We start from the raw sequence: 20325 nt of genomic DNA, 5'->3' as shown, positions 1-20325 counted from the left end.
TTTTTCTATTTTTTTTATTTTTTCTATTTTTTCTATTTTTTTTATTTTTTCTACTTTTTTTTTTTTACAAAAAAAACACCCCCAAAAAAGACGTAAAGATGTATACGCCGTGAGAAGGCGTGCTACTAGGCAGTGACTGGGGCCGTGTCGTAGGTACCGATGACTTCAACCTTGGTGTTCCAGGCTCCGACTCGCCCTTCCCGATGGCGTGTTAGGCGTCCATTCGAAGACCCTCTGATGCGATGCAGTCAGCATCCTGCAAAAGGGTTTGACCCCAACTCTAAGCTTAGAGCGATCTGATCTGCGGGAAGATCCAATGCTTGGGCCCACTCCGGGATCCACGCCGGTCCCGAACCTCGAGCGTGAAAGCCACGGCGAGGACACCCCTGCATTGATGACAGATGCGTCTCATGAGGAAAAGGGCCGAAAGGCCGAGCCTTGCAGTGGGCAATGCGATGGTGCCAGGGCTACAATTCAGGGCCCCGGGACGCTCCAACAAGAGCTGAACTGGCCACGAAATCCGCACACTTGAGCATCTGGACCCTTTTCCCTGCCTTCTCTTCCAACGTGAAAAGCTCTCAAGGTCTCTATCATGCCTGCTGAAAGGGACAAAAGACCTACTCCGGAATCGAACCCTCCTACATCGCCCATTGCCGAGCCCGAACAGGATGAATCCGAATCAGAAAAACAGACAGTCGATCACTCGGCCCCGCCTCCTCCACCCAATGGAGGACTTGTCGCATGGCTTCAGGTAGCGGGAGCGTTCTTCCTGTTTTTCAATTCTTGGTGAGCCATTTGACCACCCGAGAGTCAATATCTGATCGGGCTCATTGAACTAACGAGTTGAACGTTAGGGGCATTGTCAACACTTTCGGAGTCTTTCAGAGTTACTATGAGGATGATTTACTCTCTTCATACTTCGCGTCGTCCATCTCGTGGATTGGTACCATACAGGGATTCTTGCTCTTCCTGGTCGGGGTAGTTGTCGGCCCTGTATTCGACAAGGGCAACTGCAAGACCCTCGTCGCCATTGGCTCTTTCCTGGTCGTGTTTGGGTTGATGATGACATCTTTGTCAACCCAGTACTACCAGATTTTCCTCGCGCACGGTGTAGCTGTCGGAGTTGGATGCGCTTTCTTGTTTCTACCAAGTGTGGCGATCGTGGCCACCTATTTCACATCGCGGAGAGCAGTGGCTACAGGTATTACTGCTTCTGGGGGTAGCATCGGTAAGCATCGAAAAATTGTTCTGCACAGCAAAAGAAATAAAAGGGATTACTAAACCCATCTCCCAGGCTCTGTGATTTTTCCTATTGTGTTTCATAAGCTGATTGGCCCTCTTGGGTTCGGTTGGACGACCCGAGTCATTGCCTTCATAGCACTCGGTGGTCTACTCTTCTCCCTGGCCGTGATAAAGAGACGCTTGCCACCCCCAAAACAAGCACGGAAGCTAATCTATCCAAGCGCGTTCAAAGAGTCACCCTTCATCGTACTCAGCTTGGCTCTATTCTTTTCCTTCATCGGACTGTACTTCCCATTCTTCTACCTGCCGACCTTCTTCACCTCCTATCTACATTCCAACGATAACATCGCATTCTACAGCGTCGCAATCCTGAATGCTGCCTCCGTCTTCGGGCGAATTACCCCAGGCCTGCTTGCTGACAGAATTGGCTCCATCAACACAATTGTACCAGTCAGCTTGATAGCTTCCATCTTAGCCTTTGCATGGATCGGGATCAAGAATGAGGCGGGGAGTATTGTCTTCTCCATCATATACGGCTATGCATCCGGTGCAATCGTCTCATTGCCACATACTATTGTTGCTCGGATCACGCCTGATATGAGCATTGTGGGGACTCGGATGGGCATGTGCTTTACCTTCGCAGGCTTGGGCTTACTGATTGGTAACCCTATTGCGGGAGCTCTGTTGAATCTGGAGAATGCGGTCTTTTGGAAAGCGCAATTGTTCACTGCTCTCACCGTCGTGGTTGGTTCCGCCTTTTTCATTGTCTTGCGACTGATCAAGTGGAACGACGGCGATGGGTGGAAAATGTAGACAGAGAGCTTCATAAGATGGTCGGAGAGTGGCGGGGCTCGACCCAAAACGCTACTCTTCCCTGCGCCGTGCAACTGGGCTGGGGCGATCGGTGGCGCTCTCAAACGTTTCCGATTTGGGAAAACCCCCAAACTCTAATGTCGTGTCTATACATGGACAAGTAATTTTCTAGATATTCCATAGATATTCACTCTTCTCGATGTCTTCGATAATATGAATGAAGTTTATTTACTGATTCCTCATGCATGTTGACAGTAGGACCGAAAGAGATATATTATGCCTTGATCACATTATGTAGAAGGAAAAATAAAACGCTTTGTATGCCATGTCCATATATCGATCTTGACACAAAATGAATCTAAGTAAGCTTCGCAGCATCATAGTAAACGTCGAGCAGACAACCGGCAGACCAGGCTTGAGTGGGAGACTGAATATGCGTATTAGCACCGATCAAAACCCGCGCGAGAGAAGAAAAAAACTTACCGAATCACCACAGTGCTCGCCATTCTTGTTCGTCAACTCCGTCAGTCCCTTCCATGGGCTCTCACGTAAAGCCTTCTTGCAGCCATCCAGGCGACGAGTGACTTGCTGGAACGACTCGATTCGCTCCTCGGGTGTTTTGCGGCGCAGGAGATCAAAGTGCAGCAAGGCGCGAAGGTAGTAGCCTCGTTGCCAGACCCACTCGGGGCCTTGGTGATAGTTGCGGCCCTTGGAGGTTGCGAAATCAGTCGAGTCTTCCGAGTTGTTGTAGTAAGGGCGGTAGTTGAGGTCCGATGGGTCCAGCGTGGCCATGCCAACGGGGCCGACGATTGCAGAGTCAGCGATGGAGAGGGCAGTGAGGGCTTTCTCGGGAGTGAAGAGCTCCGGTGCCACGGACATGGCGATCGGGAAATTGGACCGAAGCTGGTAATCCTCAAAGGGCTTACCGGACTTGTACAAGTCCTTGTAGATCCCACGTCGGTTGACGATGTTGGCATCCACATCGTACTGGGCATCGTCCTTGGGGTCAAGGGGGACATAGTAGCACCGTTCAAAGTTTTCCTTGATCTTACCGGCCCACTCCTTGAAAGTGATCGATTTTCCATCGCCGATATCGACACCAGCGTGCGGGTAGGTCTTGGACTCATTGAGTTTCGTGACCCACGAAAGGGCACTGTAGAGAAGACCAGTAATCTCAATGGCAGCACCATCACGGGGTGTACCAGGGACACCCTTGTTCCCAGCCTTCGGGCTCTCTCCCATCTTGTCTTGCCAAGTACCGCAATTGTTCTGGTTACCACCGAAGATAATTCCAGTATCCCAGTCAACCTTGATATCGATCTGGAATCCTTCAGGCTTCATCTGAACGTCAAGATCAGGACCTGCGTTGTATTCCCGGAAGGACATGCCCTGAGCGTGGCGTTGGAAAACTTCTTGAATGACTTCCAGAACGGTAGGAGACTGAGAATAAGCTCGGGGATCGTCGAATGGGAACCAGGTATCATCATACGGCAAGAAACGGCGAGGAACCTTCTCCTGCAGGATGCTAATTCCATTGGGAACCATTTTGGTGTAATCCTGAATTGCCTGCAGGAAGAACCACACCGAGTCACGCGAGTTGTAACGGGGCAGCTTGCCGCTGCTGAGAAGATTGGGAATCATGCCGTGCTTGAGGACGCTTGCAAATGCAAGAATGTGCTCCTTGCATTCGTCAAATCGACCAGTGCAAAGGAAGAGACCACGAATCGAAATGAAAACATCACGACCCCAGCACCTAGCCCAGTCAACGGCAAAGTGAGGCAAGCCCGCCGCAAGACTAGGAACCTGCTTAGTGGGCCACAAAGATGCCGAGTTCACATAGCCGGTCTGCTGAACACTGACCATCGCCAACTGGTGTATGAACTCCTGACCGTGGCGCACGTTATCACTGAACTGGTGAATAGCCTGCTTCCATGCTGCGTTGTAAGCTACCTGAACAATGATGGCAAAGTATCGAGGAAGTAAGAAGTTGGGTAGTCCGCGGACAGCGTCGAACTTTTCACGCAGCCAAGAGGCCGGCTTCTGTAGAGCGGCAAATCCATCCTTAGAGGCGACCTTCTCCATGCGGCCAATAAGGTAGTCTACAGCCCATTGGCCATCACGAAGGTGGTCGCAAAGCGGGTGACCAAGCTGGTTGTATTTGATGATGTCCTCGAGGATGCTCCACCAACCCTGAAGACCAGCGTATACGAGAGGCCCACTCTTAGGAATGGCATACACGCCATCCTGACCACCGCTCGAGTCTCGTTCCTCAGCATCGCAGCGGTAAAGTACGAAGTTCAAATCGATCAGACTCAGTCCAGAGAATGCCTCATCGGCTCCGCTAGAGAGGAAGTTGTCCAATCCCTTCGCATGTTCCGTGCCTGGGATCCAGGTCTCGAAGAGAGCGATGGATCCAGGCACAAGGGTCTCGAGCACGAAAAGAGTCACGTCCTTTCCGTCTCCCTCGATCTTGGATGCATCTATATCGCGAGTTTTACCCGGTAGACCCCTGAGGATCTTCTCGTCGGCTAGAGCTTTTCCTTTGGCATCATCGCCGGCATCAACCTCCAAAACCCACGAACCGAGATGCTTGGCTTGGGTACCAGTGATATGAGTGGGAGCCAAAATGGCACCACTCTCATTACCTGGGAATGCGGTGTGTGCGATCAGGAAGATTCCCTTTCTAGTTTTGGGGTGAACACGATGGACAGTGATATATTCCCCATCGTGATGAATGTGTGTTTCGTCATAACCCTCAACACCCATCATCGTATGAAGCTCGTTCAACAGCTTCTTCACACCTCCAATGCCATCTCCAGACCCGACCTCCAAGCTTTGCGATCCGGAAAACGGAGATGAGTACTGACGAGTCTCATGCACCAGATCAACGAGCTTAGGATAGATCTCGTCGTAGCCCATGACACTACCAATGGCCGAAGCACACATGGCCACGAGCGCAGCATTTGGAAGAGTATCTCTGGCATCACGCTTCTGAGCAGGGACTTCATTGTCGTGGGTGCAGTCCATGAACAGAGCTTGAACAGGCAACGGACGGATATGAGTGATTTTCTCATTCGCATCTCCGGTCTTCGCTGAGGCAATGGCGTGGCTGCTTCCAGCAGATGGCAAATCGACATCGAAGCTTCCGATGGGACGGCCACCGTGGCGATGAACAAGGCGACTCAGTTCCGCAGTGCTCCAAGCTTGCATGGCTTCGCGGATCAGAGCATTGATACCCAAACGCTTGACGAAAACGTAATCAGCCTCCTCCGAGCCCGTGAAGAGCTCGGCAAAGACCGTCAAATTTGGCCGCACTTTGCGGGCCTCATCCAGCAAATACTCAGCGACAACAAGCGGCGTGGAGTGACAATTGTCAATGCGGAATCCCGAGAAATACTTCGCCATCAGACGCGTGTAGCGGGTCATAAAGTCCCAGAGGAATGGACTATCCTTGGGTGAGTTTCCGTAGCGCAACTTGACACAGTCTCCCCAGACAATCACCTCACGACGAAGATATGCCTTGGAGTCCGGTCCTGCATTGTCCCGCATGGCATCAGCATTCCAAATCCAGCCATTATTCACGAGAGCAAGAGCTTTAGAACTGTGCTTCCTGGTGGTCTCATTGAGAGGTAGACGAGTAAAGTACGTCTCGATAAGAGGGCTGTCCTTGGTCACTGGTCCCATCTTGGGGCCGTGGTCGTCGATGCGGAGATACTTGATACGGTTGAAGAGCTGATCCATGATGACCGCGACATCCGCATCGAACTCTTTGTAAAACGGCACATTGACTGCATCGAGAAACTTGGCCAGAGATGCTTCGGCTTCAGCAACGTTAGCCTGGTCATGGTCGCCATGAAGTACCGTGAGTGCGGCGGCTCCGAGGGCCGGGTCGACTGCACGCCCGAACCGTCCAAGAACGCGGTCCGAGGTAGGGATACCGTGTTCACGAATGACATCGGCTTGTTCCTGGACTGAAATGTTCTTGAAATGCTTCAAGGAGCCTTCAATAGCAGCTCCATCGGCCTTCTTGTTAGCCCAAGCGTCTAAGATGTTCTTCGTGTCAGTCTTCACATCAAGAACATAGAACTCCCACAAGCGGATTCCATCAATGACATCTTTGCGCAAGGCCTGCATCACCTTGACCAGATCATCAGCTGATGGGAATTCTGTTGGCAAGTTTAGGCTTTCAAGATCATCGCCAAACTTCAACAGTGCTGTATCAAGTTCGAGTGCAGCCTCCAGCCAGGGCGCAGTCTCCACACTGTAACCTGCTTCAGGGTGATCCTCCAGCCATTTGCTGTTGTTCGCAGTATGATTCCAAACAACATCAGTCAGAGTCAATAGACCGTACTCCTTTTCCATGCGCGAAACAAGCGATGCGACATCGGTCTCTCCGTTGGGGAAGAAGGCAGGATCAAATGCTAGTTGGTCAAATATACTGTAGGGCGAATTGGAAGACCCGCGTTGCATGAGTGGCGTAAAATGGACCATGTTGTAGTTCCGCTGGCTTATTCCGTGGAGATGACCATCCCAATCACTGGGATACTCGCCCATGAACTTGGAGATGACCGAGAAAATCGAGAGCGCATTGAGCGGCAGGTCCTTTCCCTGGAGGGTGAGCCTCGGGGAGACATCTATGTAATGAATAGGGGTCTTCGTAGGCTCTGGCGTAGGCACAGACTCGACGGAGAAATCTGGCAATGGGGAGAAAGTGGTGTAGTAGGCGAAAGAGCCAGCACTGTTCACTGAGATGTCGATTTGAATGTTCTCGTTGAAATTGGGTTGCAATCTACTTCTACTTAGCCTTGGGTCCTCTTCAAATCCCATATCCTACTTGAAGGGAATAGTACCTGAACTCCCGGAAAGAATGGCGATCGAAGTCCTTGCCCTCCTCGGGGATGTTCACCCATAGACTTCCCTGTCGACAGATGGAGCTGGTGCCCTCAATGATGAATCGCAGCACATAGCCGGATTCGGTTGGAGGCGGCAGATAAAGGTAGCCACCGGGTACGTCGGGAGAGCCATCATCCTTCAAAGGGAGCAAGTAGACCTGGCGTGAGGGGCTCATCGTGATCGTGCTGGGGAATTGCGGAGAAGGTGGAGGGGGGATTCCCAACGATCTACGAACCTGAGCTCAACCCAGTAAGTACCAGGAGGTCTCAAGGTGCGAATGGCCTGCAATTGAGGCCTTGAGAGAATGGGGAGAAAAGAAAGAAGAAGAAAAAAAAAGACAAAAAAGCAGGAAAAAACGAAAAGACCGAAAGACGGGACCGTAAACCCAGATTTTCCCCTCACTAGGAGCTCTGGGCGTCGAGTGACATCATGCATCCGGGGGCCACGGCAGCAGCATATTTTTAGCGCCAGTCTAGACTCGGGACTCAGGTCCTGTTCAGGTACGACTAAATTTCTTTGGAATGGATTTCTTACGTCTATTCATATGCCGAGGTACAAGTCATAGACCTATCTACAAAGCATAACCCACGTTCCCAACAATCAAAGTCGTGCAGCATACCGCTCACCATCGCCATTTCCATCCGACGAAGAAGTTGGAGCACGAGAAACCGGAGGGCTATGAAAAGGCAGACAATCTCGCAATTAATAACACAGACACAAAGGAAAATAGAAAAGGCCTTTTACCGCTCGATGTAGGCAGGGATCTCCGACACTTGCATGCTGCCTTCCAGGATCCCTAGATGTACTTTAGCCGTGGAGTCTGGAAGAACAGAATAGAGGTACTTACGGTAAACGGCGGTGAAAAGAGGGAATTGATCCTCCATGCCCTGCTTTTTCAGGAACTTGTTGACATCATGGGCGGTCAGGGTGCCCTGAAGCGACTGGCCGTTGAGCTCGAGCTTCTCGATCTCTTCGATGGGCAAGTTGCGCTCAACACTGTGCTTGGCACTGCGGAAGTTACGACCACCACTGCAGCTGGTGATCAGATCGGCCACCCCGGCACTCTCCTCGGTGAAGGTAGCCTGGTTGATGGTGGCGCCGAAGAAGGTATCACCGAAGCGAACCATCTCCAGCAAGCCAACGCGCATGACGGCAGCCTTGGCATTATCACCCCAACCCATACCGTCCACCCAGCCAGCAGCCAGCGCCACCACGTTCTTCAAAGCACCGCTGATGGAGGTACCTGCGACATCGTGTACCACGCGGACGTGGAAGTAGGGGCGGTGGAACAGAGTCTTGAGAGTAGTATGGTCGATGGGTGGGTAGTCGGAGGGAAGCGCCTGCAGCTGCGTCTTCGAGACCTGACCGGTCGTATCCTTGTGCTGGAACTGCACCAGCTCCACCTGGGAGGAAGAGGGCGAGCGCTGGGGGGTGGGTGCCTTGGAGTCCATGTGTGGGGGATCGTAGGCGACGGTGGTCTCGGACCACTTTTCCTGCGCAACCTCGTTGGCGATGTTGGCGCCGGACAGGGCGCCACAGTAAATGCCCAGGGTTCTGCCAATAGTCTCGGAGAAGAGACTGATCCCCTTTTCGTTGACGTCGACGCCCTTAATGCAGGAGATACCGCGTGCGTAGGGCAGAATCTTCCCCTTGATCGACTCACATGTCTTGAGGATGAACTGGTGAGGGAGGTTGAAGACGAGCAAGGTGCAATCCTTAACCGCATCCTCCAAGGATGGGTTGGCGTGTAGGTTGGCGGGCAAGCGAATATCTGGGAGATATTTCACGTTCTCATTTGTGCGGTTAATTACCTCGGTCAGCTTCTGTGTGCCCTGCAGATCCGCGCTATAATGAGGAGAGTCCTTGGTGATCTCAACGTTCTCCTCGAACACCCACATTTCCACCTTCTCCTCAAAGATGTCCGAGTTGCTGGCGGCATTTTCGGCGACGATCTTGGCGATGGCGGTACCCCTAGAAGGAGCTGGATCAGCCTCGTGAACACGGCCATAATAGAGAGTGCGTGTGGGTAGGGATAAGAGAGCGCGCGCGCTTACCAGTTACCGGAGCCGACCACCGCGATCTTGTGCTTGCGCTGAAATGGGCCGAGAGAACCCATGTTGGCTGTGAATATAGAGGAAGAGTATGATCTGCGAAGAGCAGGGAAAGCGGGTTTAAAAGAACACGGGGGCGACCGGGGCCAGACTGAATGCTGGGATAGGAATGGCCGAGGCACCGTACAACGTTCAGGAAAGCAGATCCGATAAAGTCGTGGGGTTCGCATCCACATACGGGCACCGGTGCGGGTTTTTCGTCCCAATGATCTCACTCAACCGATTTGTTGACCTGTCGTGACTTTTCGTGACCTTTCGAAGGCTTTTCGTGGAGGGACTGTGAATCCACCGGTGCGCTATCTGATGTCACAGGTCCCGATGATCTTAAATAGCAATGGAGGATTCACCCGACAAAGTGGATCGGTCGATATCATACACGGTCACGTCAGAGAAGTTCATGGGTGAGCTCAACAGGGACAAGGGGCACTTATGGTGGGTCTCGGGAAAACGCACAACTCGTGTCCCGAAGCCGATCCTCACATGTCGCCGACTTTTTGGGTACGACGGGACCGGTTCTTTCTCGTCTCTCTCCAAGTTACAAGTTGCCCATATCGCCATGAAGACCAAGACGCCCGCTACTGCCCGCTCGGGTCTCTTTGGAGATGACTTCCGCACCAGCAAGAAAGACAAGCGCCAGATCAAACATGCGACCCTCATGTCAAAGATTGCTAAGAGCTCCAAGTCTCAGAAGAAGCGCCGCCCCTCCAAAAAATTAGTCGCAAACCTCGAGTCCCTAGCCGATGCCCTACCGGATGCGGCGGATGAATCGCACGATGCTGCCAGTCAGGCCAATGTCATCAAGCAGAAGACACTACGACACAAGCCGGGTGCTTTGAAGCGTCGGGAAAAGCTGGAGAAGGTGGAACGTGATCGCTTCGCACGGAACATGGCCCAGATGTCCGGTCTGCAAACTCAAGCAACCGAGAGTGCAGAGCCCAGCGCCGAATCTAATCCGACCGCAAATCGCTGGTCGGCGCTACGGAGTTTCATCTCGCAGACCATGGAGCAACAACCCGTCTTCAAAACCACTAAGTGAGCATGCGACTCCGATCGGATACGAATTACACAGGGGCTTGACCCTTGTCGCATGATCTTACGCCACCCTGCAGACCAGCATCATACTGAGGTAGTCGACACGATTACGATATTAGACACGGACGAAGGAGCCATACTGAAGTGATGCCCATATCGACTGAAGCCGAAACAAATTATCCCGCGAATTGAGATCACGAAACCTACAGCGGACATCGAGTATATTGACTCTTGCAGTACTTGTCCAGGCACGAATCTTCCTCAGCTTTCTCCGATCAACATGAAGCTAGATTGACTGCTCTTCAGCTTTGTGCGAGATTTACAGAAAGATTTTCTCAAGAATGCACCGATTATAATAATGACCCAAGACAAATCCACATCTTTACACCATAATGCACATGTCTCCAACTGTCCTTGTTTTGACCAAATGTGATGTGATTCCAGGTGATCATGCATAGTCACGCATCATCTCAATCCCTGCTGCCAACATACTTGTGCGTGATGAATAGCTCAGCGGGATCCCATTCCTGCTTCATACTATTCAGAGGAGGATGGTCATCACCCCAGAACGGTTGATGGACCCCAACCTATCTCATCATCCGCCCCAGCAGAGCGCAAGATCAGGATCTCGACCTCGGATGTATTGCTATATTTGGCCGCCTGCGCTCCATTCGAGTTGCGTTAAAGTCCCACTGCCTGAAGTCAACCAAGTGAGTGAATATGCCACGTTTGGGACATCACAGCGCGGAGCGAACAGGGAGTCTCTAGGTAATCTCGCGTGAATGACTCAAAACGGGATGCTTTTTCGTAGGCAAAGGACTCAGTCCTAGACGCAGTCCTGTGATCGCCACAGTCCACGGGTATTCCTCTGTTCTCGCGGTGACGAGGCCGAGTCGGGAGGCGCATCATTGTACACAACCCAAATATCAGCCAATACATCTCAAATCCGAGGTCTTTGAATACGCCTCGTACAAGAGTCTTCTGAAAACTGGGGTATCCACCAGCGATGTAAGTGATGTTGGCGCAACTGCAAAAGGTACCTAGATAACGCGAGGAGTAGATATACCTTTTCCCTTCAACGGCAGTGCTTGGCATGCCGTGAACTGGACAGGAAATCGTCGGGATGTACTACTGAATAAGGTGAAATTCATCCAATTTTAATCTATGTGTGCAGGTCTCCACCATGGCAAGCTAATCTTTAGGAGCATCACGCCATTGACTAGGCACTTGCAGGGCCGCGAGCAACCGAGATGACTCAGCCGATAAGATCACCTGCGGGGAAAGCTCCCTATCTGATCCAACACACTCCTCACCTCCTCATCTCCAAAGAATTATTATTCGGCTCTGCTTGCCTTGGGATATGTGGCGGCCTGTGCAGCGTCGGCCCCCGCTTGCCTGGGCGCATCTTCAAATCGTCCAGTCTGTCCGATGTCGGTCGGGCTTATCGATCAATCGGCGTCACCTTTCCAGCTCCTCATCGCGTTTTCCGACTTCTTCGCAATTTGACAGGTCAGATTTCACCAGTCAGCCATACACATCGAGCTATGAGACTGGACTTCCGACCTCTGGACCTTTGGGGTCGACGCCGGCCTTTGGAGCTCCGCGCATTACACCCAAGGTCCTGAAGCAGTATCTCGATCAGTATGTCGTAGGACAGGACCGTGCAAAGAAAGTGCTGAGTGTCGCTGTCTACAACCATTACCAGAGAGTACAGGAAGTGCAAAGACGGGAAGAGGAGGCGGAAGAACTCCTCATGAAGCGACAACGGAGAGAGGCGTTGGAAGGTCACCCTTGGAAGGTATGTGGTCAGCGCCTGAGTTGTATTGAATTGACTATCTCACTGATATGGCTTCCTTTAGAGGAATTCCCTGCTCAGCCACGCCCAGTCGGTCTCCCGTCTACCCCAAAGTCCCGCCAGGCCACTCTGCTAGACCAAACAGAGCTAGTCGACACATCCCCACTACAGTTGGACAAGTCCAACATTTTGCTGCTTGGTCCATCTGGCGTTGGTAAGACACTGATGGCAAAGACGCTCGCTCGAGTTTTATCAGTACCTTTCAGTATCTCAGATTGCACACCTTTCACACAGGCTGGCTACATCGGAGAAGATGCGGAGACGTGTGTTCACCGACTTCTGGCCGCTGCGAACTATGACGTCGAGCAAGCGGAACGAGGTATTATTGTTCTTGACGAGGTGGACAAAATTGCGGCTGCAAAGGTTAGTCATGGCAAGGATGTCGGCGGCGAAGGAGTGCAGCAAGCGCTGCTAAAGATCATTGAGGGCACTACGATCCAAGTGCAGGCCAAAAATGAGAAGAACCCGCGCAGTAACAGCCCCCCGAACTCTTATCCCTCCAACAGTCCGCTCGGAAACACACCGTTCCAGCCACACAATAACAACCCCGCCGCCAGGGGCGAAGTGTACAACGTGCGTACGGATAACATACTGTTCGTGTTTTCTGGCGCCTTCGTCGGTCTACAAAAAGTGGTCATGGACCGTATCTCGCGTGGCTCGATCGGCTTTGGTCAACCAGTTCGTGCAGCGTCAACCATAGGTGATAGCTCCAGTCTTCCAGATGCTTCGCACAGCGAACCACTTCCCATTCTCCCCGGTTCCGACGAAGAAGCACTTTACAAAAAGCACCTCCCCTTTTTTACCTCCGCATCTCCAACGCCAGGCGGCGAGCCCACATATTTCAACGCACTTGACCTTATAACCCCAGCGGACTTGCAAAGCTACGGCTTTATCCCCGAGCTGATTGGAAGGATTCCCGTCACCGCCGCGCTCTCAACACTCACTCAACCCTTGCTTTTGCGCATCCTTACCGAACCTCGCAATTCTCTGCTCGCCCAATACACGACTCTTTTCTCGCTCTCGGGTATTGAGCTGCGCTTTACCACAGCAGCATTGCACAGAATTGCAGCGAACGCTTTCACAATGGGCACGGGAGCTCGCGCCTTACGCACCGAGATGGAAACTATTCTCAGCGATGCGATGTTCGAAGCTCCCGGCTCCAGCGTCAAGTTCGTTCTCGTCACTCAGGCTGTAGCCGAGCGCAAGGAGAAGCCTATTTATCTCGCTCGTGGCCAAGGTGGGAAGTTCCATGCTATGATCTCCGCTGAGGAGAGCGAGTGGGAAGAAAAGATAAGGCGCGACAAGAAGGATCATAAAGACAAGGCCAATGGCTATGGTGGCAATGAACATACAAAAAATTTCCAGGAGTATCGGAAGCGGTCGGTAGGTTAAGTTTGTTGATGCAGTGAAGATTGCGCCCTGGTGGCGATTATAACATACCCATTGTATATGAACGTGAAAGTTCCTTTTTTTCTCTTTTTCTTTCTTAATTCCCGAACCGTGTATCCCTGCACCGACTATACCTATATTGGATAGGCTGAGAGGATTTCGGCACCTAGGGAACTTATTTCCAGTGGGAAGATCAATTTAGTATTTCGCTTGTGCGGAACAATTTTCATTCATGTCCAAAAGACTGATGAGGGGGGGGGGTATCTCGAGTAATGCTTGAAAATGACAAGGCCAATATGGCAGGCTGATTGTACACAAAAGGCTTCTTCTGATCATGAAAAGAACAGAGGAACGGAAGAGGTTTAGATATGGCTTCCTCTCAACAAGGAACCAGAGACTGCGAGCTTCATTTGTAAGGTGTTGGGTAGTGTCTTCTCGTACCTTTCGGCGAGGAAGTCTCATCGGCGGTCCGACTCCCCAGAGACGCCGGGTAACTGTGTGGCCTCCTTTCAGTCGGCGAGGATGCCCCGTCACCGGTCTGATTTTCCCAAGGCGGTCGAGGAGTGCGTGGATCGAGGACGGGAGTTTTGGGAGTGGTGCCAGGCATCAATCGACCATTGTCGTCTCTTGCCTTCTCGCCAAGTGCTCTTGCAAGTAAAGCATCTTTATCAATGTTGAAGGTCTTCATGAAGTTGTTTGGAGAGAACAAGGTAACATGGCCCCAATTCGTCCACCGTTGATGCAACATCTGATTCTTTGAATCCGTGATAACGACGGTCTTTCGATTATGTGCTTTTCTCAACAGAGTCCATGCTGTGAACAACTCGACGAGGTGGTCCATGTTACGCTCATCTTGCGAAAGGCCCTTGGGTATCTCTGGATTATCGTCTTCATCGCGATAACCCCATTTTGGAATCATCTCGGGGGCGAAAGAAACGACGTTATTGTTGCGCAAGTGTATTTGGAAGGGATCCAGGCTTTCTGGTTGAAATACCTTGCAGTCAGGTTCGAGTGTATTCGACTTGTAGATCCAGGCCTTGATGTACACTAAGCTAGAGAGGGTTGATGTTAGAACAATCAGCTGAACGGAGAAAATCACTAACATACATTTTTGAATCCTCATCACTCAGATCTGGTGTTTCGAGCCGCGAGTCGAGGTATTGCATGATACCAGGAGGCAGCATCAGCTTGTAATTAAACACTCTGTGTGAGTTTGATACCATGCTATGAAACCACTTGATGAGCGATAAAGCTCGCTTGAGATCCCCGAAGACGTCCTCTGTGAACAAGAATGAGTGTCCCATGGCGAATATGGCTTCAAAATAGGCGTCTTCGCCGTAATAAAACGGGTCGGCCATCTGAAGCGGTTTGGACAGACGATAGTTCCAGAAGTTATACTGGCTTGACCAGAGAGGTCCTCGAATTTCGGGTCGCAAATTCTCGTAAAGCGTAAATGACTCATGAAACTTTCGTCTTTAGTAAGTTATCTTCTAGTCAAAAAGAACTTGGAGGTGGTCAATACATACCATGATAACGCCACGGGTCGTTTTCAGGAATTCGCCCCAGTCGGAGAAGATCTTGATTTCTGGGAATGTCTCGAGCCAAGTCTGAAGCCATTCACGGTCCCGAACGGAGTCGTCATCATTGCCCGCGCAGGGATGTAGATAGAAGTTGTGCGAAGGTGAGTAAAGTCCTGTTCCAGTGCCCTCCGAAACGGTCGAAAGCTTTTCCAATGTGATTTTGTAAGTAGATCGAAACATATCAGCCATCTCTTTCTTTGCGATTCCTACTGGAGAAAGCATCATTGTAGGATCTGTGCCAGCCGGTACGTCCGGAGAGGTATCCATGAGGTCGGTGCCTCCGGGATCATCTCCAACCCATTTAAGCTGCCCCTCATCGTCATTCGGTCTGCTCATTCTCCCCTTGTTTGTAGGTCGGTGTCTTTCAGCAATTTGAGGTGTCAAAAGAGATTGTGGCACGCCTCCTGAGACAGAGACACGTCTTCTCAGGCGCGGATCCGCGGGTGTCGAAACAGACTGCTCTGCCACTCTCGACTCCGATGATTGTGGCTCTTTAAGCAGGTTGCTATCGGAGGCTCCAATCGCAGGGCTTTGAATCGTAGAGATGAAACCTTTCGCAGGTTGACCGGGCTGATTCCCCATGACATCGTTCCTTGGGCGTGATAAGGCCCCCAAGCTGGCGCGTCTCATGGGACGATCGCTTCGGAATTGCACATTCGCGGGGAATTCTCTGCGACCTCTGGGTGGTTCATCTCTAGGTCGCGGTCCTTCCAAATCTAACAAAAAGGGTAGGTGTGGCCGTGCTGCAAGAAAAGCAGGCACACCGGCAGGGACCCTATCACTGTCGTAATTCAGGGAGGAAGTGATGTTGGTGGAGCGGCGAGAGTATAGCAGCCACACATTTCCCCACTGCTTGGAAGGACGATAGATAGCCACAGATTCTTGAGCACGGAGGTACTCCGTCACATGAAAAAGGTCATAGTTTGAGTCAGAAAAGCCTTCCATCCAAGCATTGCCAGACACGCGATTGTAGAGCGTCTGAAGAGATAGAACGGGATTAGTAGTGTTTTTGTATTCAAAGAGGGTGAATCACACCTGGTCACAGAGAGCGTCATATTGGCTTTTTGTGCAGACCTCCTTGAACCACATCTCCATCTGTGCTCCAGAACCCGTTGCGCGCTTCGAAGCAAGCAATTCGGATCTCAGCACACTTGTTAACCCGCATAGCCGCACAACACCAACAAAGTCTTTTCTTGGGCCAAAGTAAAAGTGCACGAGGACCTCTCCCTGATTCCAGAAATAACCACCCTGAACCATCCTCCCTCCACGCTCCTTTCCCTCAAACTTGCCGACAGGCATCTCTGCAATGTGATCCTCTGCGGTCATCTCTGCCCTGGTAGGAACTAGCCGGTTTTGTGATGGAGACGCCCTTGGAGCTATCGGATTTGAATTTGATTCGACGTGGAAAGAAGCAGGCCTTGTGGGTGCGGTAGGCCTAGATGAGTCCATAGAAGACGTCGCAGAGGACCGGTTCGCAATTGGCTGGGGCGAGCGGGATCGTGAATGAGAGCGCGATCTGCGTCTGTGAGGCAACTCTTCAAGGATTGCATTAGATTGCCCGCGAGGTAAACCCTCCACTGGTCGCCCTGTAATTCCCCAAGGTTTGGAGCATTCCGGCCGATAACTATCCTCTCCGCCATGGGGATACGGAGTCGTATCAGTAACTCGCCTTGGGGGGACCATCACGATCTGGGCGCCAGCTGTCGTGCCTAGAACGTGAAACCCGGGCATCGTCGAGCCGGGTGGCTCTTGAGGGCCTACTCGATCTTTCTGCTTCGAGAACCCTCGGGTCAAACGAACGGTGTCCAGTGGGGATCCGTGTGGAATTCGCTGGAGTACTTAAAGCTTTGGGCATGGGTTCTTCCGCCTTGTTTCTCAGGTTGGCGGAGGGCTGAGATTTAGCTGATGACCGTATCATTGTCAATGCGGCGGCATCCGCGCCTGCACCTCTTGCAGAGAAGTCTGATGGTCTCAAGAGCTCCACATCATTGACGTCTGGCGCCCAGGAATTCCTTAGAATACGAGGGCGGGCTATTCGGGCTGGCTTAGGCGCAGTCCCAAAGGTAGAAGGAGCAGGTCTCTGTTTAGAGGACGAGGAAATGGGTCGAGGAGGCGCCGTCGCCGATTGCTGTGAGTGTGTCAGCGGCGGTTGTTGTTTAGGTCTCTCTTGATGCATTCGTTGTTCCGGTTGAGCTGCCGGCTGAAGAGAACTCTCTGGGTCATATGAACTCTGCCTTTGCCGATTTTGCTCTTGTGGCTTCAATGCCTCTATAACTGGGGCATTCTCGTGCTGGTTGCTGTCTGGTCGTTGACCACTTCGGGATCGAGTTCGACGAGGAGAACTCCGGCTTAGCTGGCGCTCAGCCTCTCGATCAAGCTCAATTGCATGACTTTCAATCTCATATTGGGAGGTTCGGCTCGTCTTAGTTGATGCGGTGACGGCTGGAGCTTCATCCTGGGACACAAACAAAGAGTCACTTGAGGAAACTGAAAGGACTGAGGCGGGCCTCTTTGACGCGGGGTTCTGAACTACGGCGTTAGCGTCTGCCTCCACGGTGAGATCAAGGCTGACGCCTCTTTCGTTCCTCTCGGTCCTTGAGACTTGCTCAGGAATCCGATCCATAGCTGCATGGACCTCTTGCGCATTGGCATCACCCCTGGGCAGAAAAGGCACTTCGTCTTCGCCGGAATCATCGTCATCGTCGGAAAACAGTCTTAGACGTCCACGATGAGTATAGGGCCGATCGAGAACTCTCGGTAAATCTACCCCCCTAGTGTTCTCACCGTCTCCAGGATCAGAAGGCTCTTTGTCAGAATCGGCAGAGAAAAGTTTTGGTCGACCGCGATCGGATCTTTTGAGACTTTCGAGCCTCTTTTTGGCCCTTATAGCTCTTTTGATCCTGCGATTTCTCTTTCGACGCTCTTTGTTTCTCTGGAGCCTCTCCTGCTCTTTTGTCCATTTGTCAATATCAAATGGATCTCGCAGACCCTGTCTGATTTCTCGCTTTGCCTGCTTCCAGTCGTTCATAACCTCAACAACATGTTTGAAGCTCTCGGGACCCTCCCATGTTGCTCGATGTTCAGGATATCCGGCCCATTTGATAAGGTAAAGCCCGCTGTCTTCATCCTCGAAGAGAATCGTCTCCACCTCATACTCGTCTTGTGGCTCGCTTTCGACAGTTGACGCCAGAGAGTCGTCCGCATCAGAGAGTTCTGCGTCTCTCATTTCCGTCTCAAATTCCATATTGCAATGGTATGGTGAATCTGATTACAAAGTTGAATCGTGGAGAAGAGTGAGCTCTGATAGTGTTGATGGTGCAGGCACCAGAGGCAGCTTGGCAATTGTATGAGCTAACCAGTAGCAAGGCTACTAGCCCTAGCTCCAGGGTATTGATACATGCAGCAGAGGTTGCGAATTCTTTACTAAAACGGATGTGCGTCGCATGTATGCTTAGGTCTACAAGCAAGTGAAGGCGGCAAAAACGCGGCCCCACGTGACCGGACGTTAAGGAGGCACTCCACTTCAAGAGGCATCACAACTCTCTCCCTATCGCTACAACATACTTCTCTAATCTTCTCTTTTCACCACTTTTTTTTACCATTTATTCACCATGGCCAACGACGAATACGACGTGAGTTTCCGCCGCTATCTTTCTATTTGTCTTGCCCGCTGACCTTGACTGCAGTTTCTCTTCAAAGGTAACGTTGCCTCGTGTGGATATCGCCTCACTCCTCTTTCGCCGGCGACCGGCCCGAATGTCGATTGCGGATAGACTAACGACTGAATAGTGGTGTTGATCGGAGATTCGGGTGTCGGTAAATCCAACCTGTTGAGTCGTTTCACCCGCAATGAGTTCAACCTAGAGCTCCAAGTCCACCATCGGCGTGGAGTTTGCGACTCGTTCGATCCAGGTCGACTCTAAGACCATCAAGGCACAGATCTGGGATACTGCTGGTCAGGAGCGCTACCGGGCCATCACCTCTGCCTACTACCGTGGCGCCGTCGGTGCCCTCCTCGTCTACGATATCAGCAAGCACCAGACCTACGACAATGTCAACCGGTGGTTGAAGGAGCTGCGTGACCACGCTGACTCTAACATTGTGATCATGCTGGTCGGTAACAAGAGCGATTTGCGACACCTCCGTGCAGTTCCCACCGAGGAAGCCAAGCAGTTTGCCAGTATGTGTCGAGACTCGGGGAAATCAATGGCGGGGCTTTAGTACTGACCGTGTTGATAGGCGAGAACAACCTCTCTTTCATTGAAACTTCTGCCCTTGACGCCAGCAACGTCGAGCTTGCATTCCAAAATATCCTCACAGGTGGGTAACTTGCGGACACGAGACCAAGCATGTGCCTATGCTAACTACCTCTTTCTGTACTAGAAATTTACCGCATTGTCTCCAGCAAGGCCCTCGACTCCGGTGAGTCTGGCCAGAACCAGCCCGGTGCCCGCCAGCCGGTCATCGATTTCACGCCCCAGGACAGTGAGCAGAAGCAGGGCTGCTGCTAGACGACCCAGGAGGACCGACCGCAACGACTCTTTTTTTTTACAATGTGAAACTGGAATGGCCTGGGTCCGTGACGGAGTGTGGAATTTGATGCAATGATACACAAACGGGATGCGGTAGAAAGCATGGGACGAGGTGTTCCACCAGGACATATTTCCCAATAGTCGGACTTTGGCTTCGATTTTTCTTTTCTGGTCTATTTCTTGCTCTGGTCCCCTATGAAATTGATTCCTCCGCCAGAGGTGTTCCTAATCAGTTCTGTTCTTACCCCCTTCCCCGCGGTCGCAGTTGCACTATGGCTAGGCGTCACGTGTGATTATTTATGCCTTGAAATTCAGTATACGCCTCATACCCCTGGGTCTGGAATATTCAGTCGTACCTTGAGTTGTCGAGTAATGCGTGACTACTGCGTAAAGTGGTGCACTGTGACTGTGAACTGTGAAAGTCTAGAGGTCGGTCCAGATGCCACGACTTGGGTCCACATTACAGTCTCCACTTGACTATGCTTGTCCGAGGCCACTTTCCCACATGTGCAGGGCGCTGCCACACCAATCCCCTAATGTACTTAGGCCCTTTTGCATGGCCTTCAATCCGTGGTGGATTCTCTTCTCGTCTAAAGCGCTTGGAAGCCACATACACATCTAGGCCCCCTGCCAACATCTGTATTAGCTTGCGTTTCGCCTAGCCGCAGGTTCCTCCTGAGCCAATCAGTGAAACCCTATCTGCAAGCCCTGTAATGAATTTGCAGATCCAAAGATCTTTAGGGTTTAGTAAAGGGAAAGGGTTGAATTAGCCTGAAGCGTGTCCATAGCAATTCCCGGCTCAAATTACCCTCCATCCGTCTTAGGGAGACATTGGAGGCTTCAAAATAGAGAGCACATCTATCGTTTGAGTCTGTGTA

General features: G+C 51.6%; 8 protein-coding genes across 8 annotated transcripts; 4 read left to right on the top strand and 4 right to left on the bottom strand.

The window, feature by feature from the left end:
* Positions 1 to 592: 592 nt before the first annotated feature.
* N7477_006136 (uncharacterized protein) lies at positions 593 to 2055 on the top strand (the record flags this gene model as incomplete). The annotated part of the gene is made up of 3 exons (XM_056967799.1): positions 593 to 786; positions 855 to 1228; positions 1295 to 2055. 3 exons carry the CDS (start codon positions 593 to 595, stop codon positions 2053 to 2055), a joined length of 1329 nt encoding a protein of 442 aa, XP_056822553.1.
* Positions 2056 to 2413: 358 nt separating this feature from the next.
* Positions 2414 to 7123, bottom strand: N7477_006135 (putative glycogen debranching enzyme Gdb1; the record flags this gene model as incomplete). The annotated part of the gene is made up of 3 exons (XM_056967798.1): positions 2414 to 2482; positions 2539 to 6844; positions 6906 to 7123. The coding sequence occupies 3 exons, from the start codon at positions 7121 to 7123 to the stop codon at positions 2414 to 2416; spliced, it is 4593 nt and encodes a 1530-aa protein (XP_056822552.1).
* A 565-nt stretch (positions 7124 to 7688) lies between these two features.
* N7477_006134 (glycerol-3-phosphate dehydrogenase family protein) lies at positions 7689 to 9064 on the bottom strand (the record flags this gene model as incomplete). The annotated part of the gene is made up of 2 exons (XM_056967797.1): positions 7689 to 8919; positions 9003 to 9064. 2 exons carry the CDS (start codon positions 9062 to 9064, stop codon positions 7689 to 7691), a joined length of 1293 nt encoding a protein of 430 aa, XP_056822551.1.
* A 329-nt stretch (positions 9065 to 9393) lies between these two features.
* On the top strand, positions 9394 to 10095 carry N7477_006133 (FAM207/SLX9 family protein; the record flags this gene model as incomplete). The annotated part of the gene is made up of 1 exon (XM_056967796.1): positions 9394 to 10095. The coding sequence occupies one exon, from the start codon at positions 9394 to 9396 to the stop codon at positions 10093 to 10095; it is 702 nt and encodes a 233-aa protein (XP_056822550.1).
* Positions 10096 to 11451: 1356 nt separating this feature from the next.
* On the top strand, positions 11452 to 13338 carry N7477_006132 (putative ATP-dependent Clp protease; the record flags this gene model as incomplete). The annotated part of the gene is made up of 1 exon (XM_056967795.1): positions 11452 to 13338. One exon carries the CDS (start codon positions 11452 to 11454, stop codon positions 13336 to 13338), a length of 1887 nt encoding a protein of 628 aa, XP_056822549.1.
* Positions 13339 to 13741: 403 nt separating this feature from the next.
* On the bottom strand, positions 13742 to 16241 carry N7477_006131 (uncharacterized protein; the record flags this gene model as incomplete). The annotated part of the gene is made up of 4 exons (XM_056967794.1): positions 13742 to 14387; positions 14443 to 14801; positions 14862 to 15893; positions 15990 to 16241. 4 exons carry the CDS (start codon positions 16239 to 16241, stop codon positions 13742 to 13744), a joined length of 2289 nt encoding a protein of 762 aa, XP_056822548.1.
* Positions 16242 to 16572: 331 nt separating this feature from the next.
* On the bottom strand, positions 16573 to 18159 carry N7477_006130 (Chromo domain protein Chp1p; the record flags this gene model as incomplete). The annotated part of the gene is made up of 1 exon (XM_056967793.1): positions 16573 to 18159. The coding sequence occupies one exon, from the start codon at positions 18157 to 18159 to the stop codon at positions 16573 to 16575; it is 1587 nt and encodes a 528-aa protein (XP_056822547.1).
* Positions 18160 to 18526: 367 nt separating this feature from the next.
* On the top strand, positions 18527 to 19426 carry N7477_006129 (Rab family GTPase; the record flags this gene model as incomplete). The annotated part of the gene is made up of 6 exons (XM_056967792.1): positions 18527 to 18547; positions 18602 to 18614; positions 18705 to 18727; positions 18780 to 19095; positions 19155 to 19235; positions 19299 to 19426. 6 exons carry the CDS (start codon positions 18527 to 18529, stop codon positions 19424 to 19426), a joined length of 582 nt encoding a protein of 193 aa, XP_056822546.1.
* Between the last annotated feature and the right edge of the window lie 899 nt (positions 19427 to 20325).

The sequence above is a fragment of the Penicillium maclennaniae genome (assembly GCF_028827695.1).
Source record: "Penicillium maclennaniae strain IBT 15551 chromosome Unknown utg000005l:1.0-2652337.0:1.0-2654196.0, whole genome shotgun sequence".
NCBI classification, from domain to species: Eukaryota; Fungi; Ascomycota; class Eurotiomycetes; order Eurotiales; family Aspergillaceae; genus Penicillium; species Penicillium maclennaniae.
Note: the sequence above shows the minus strand (reverse complement) of the source record. Positions and strands in the feature narration are given on the sequence as shown.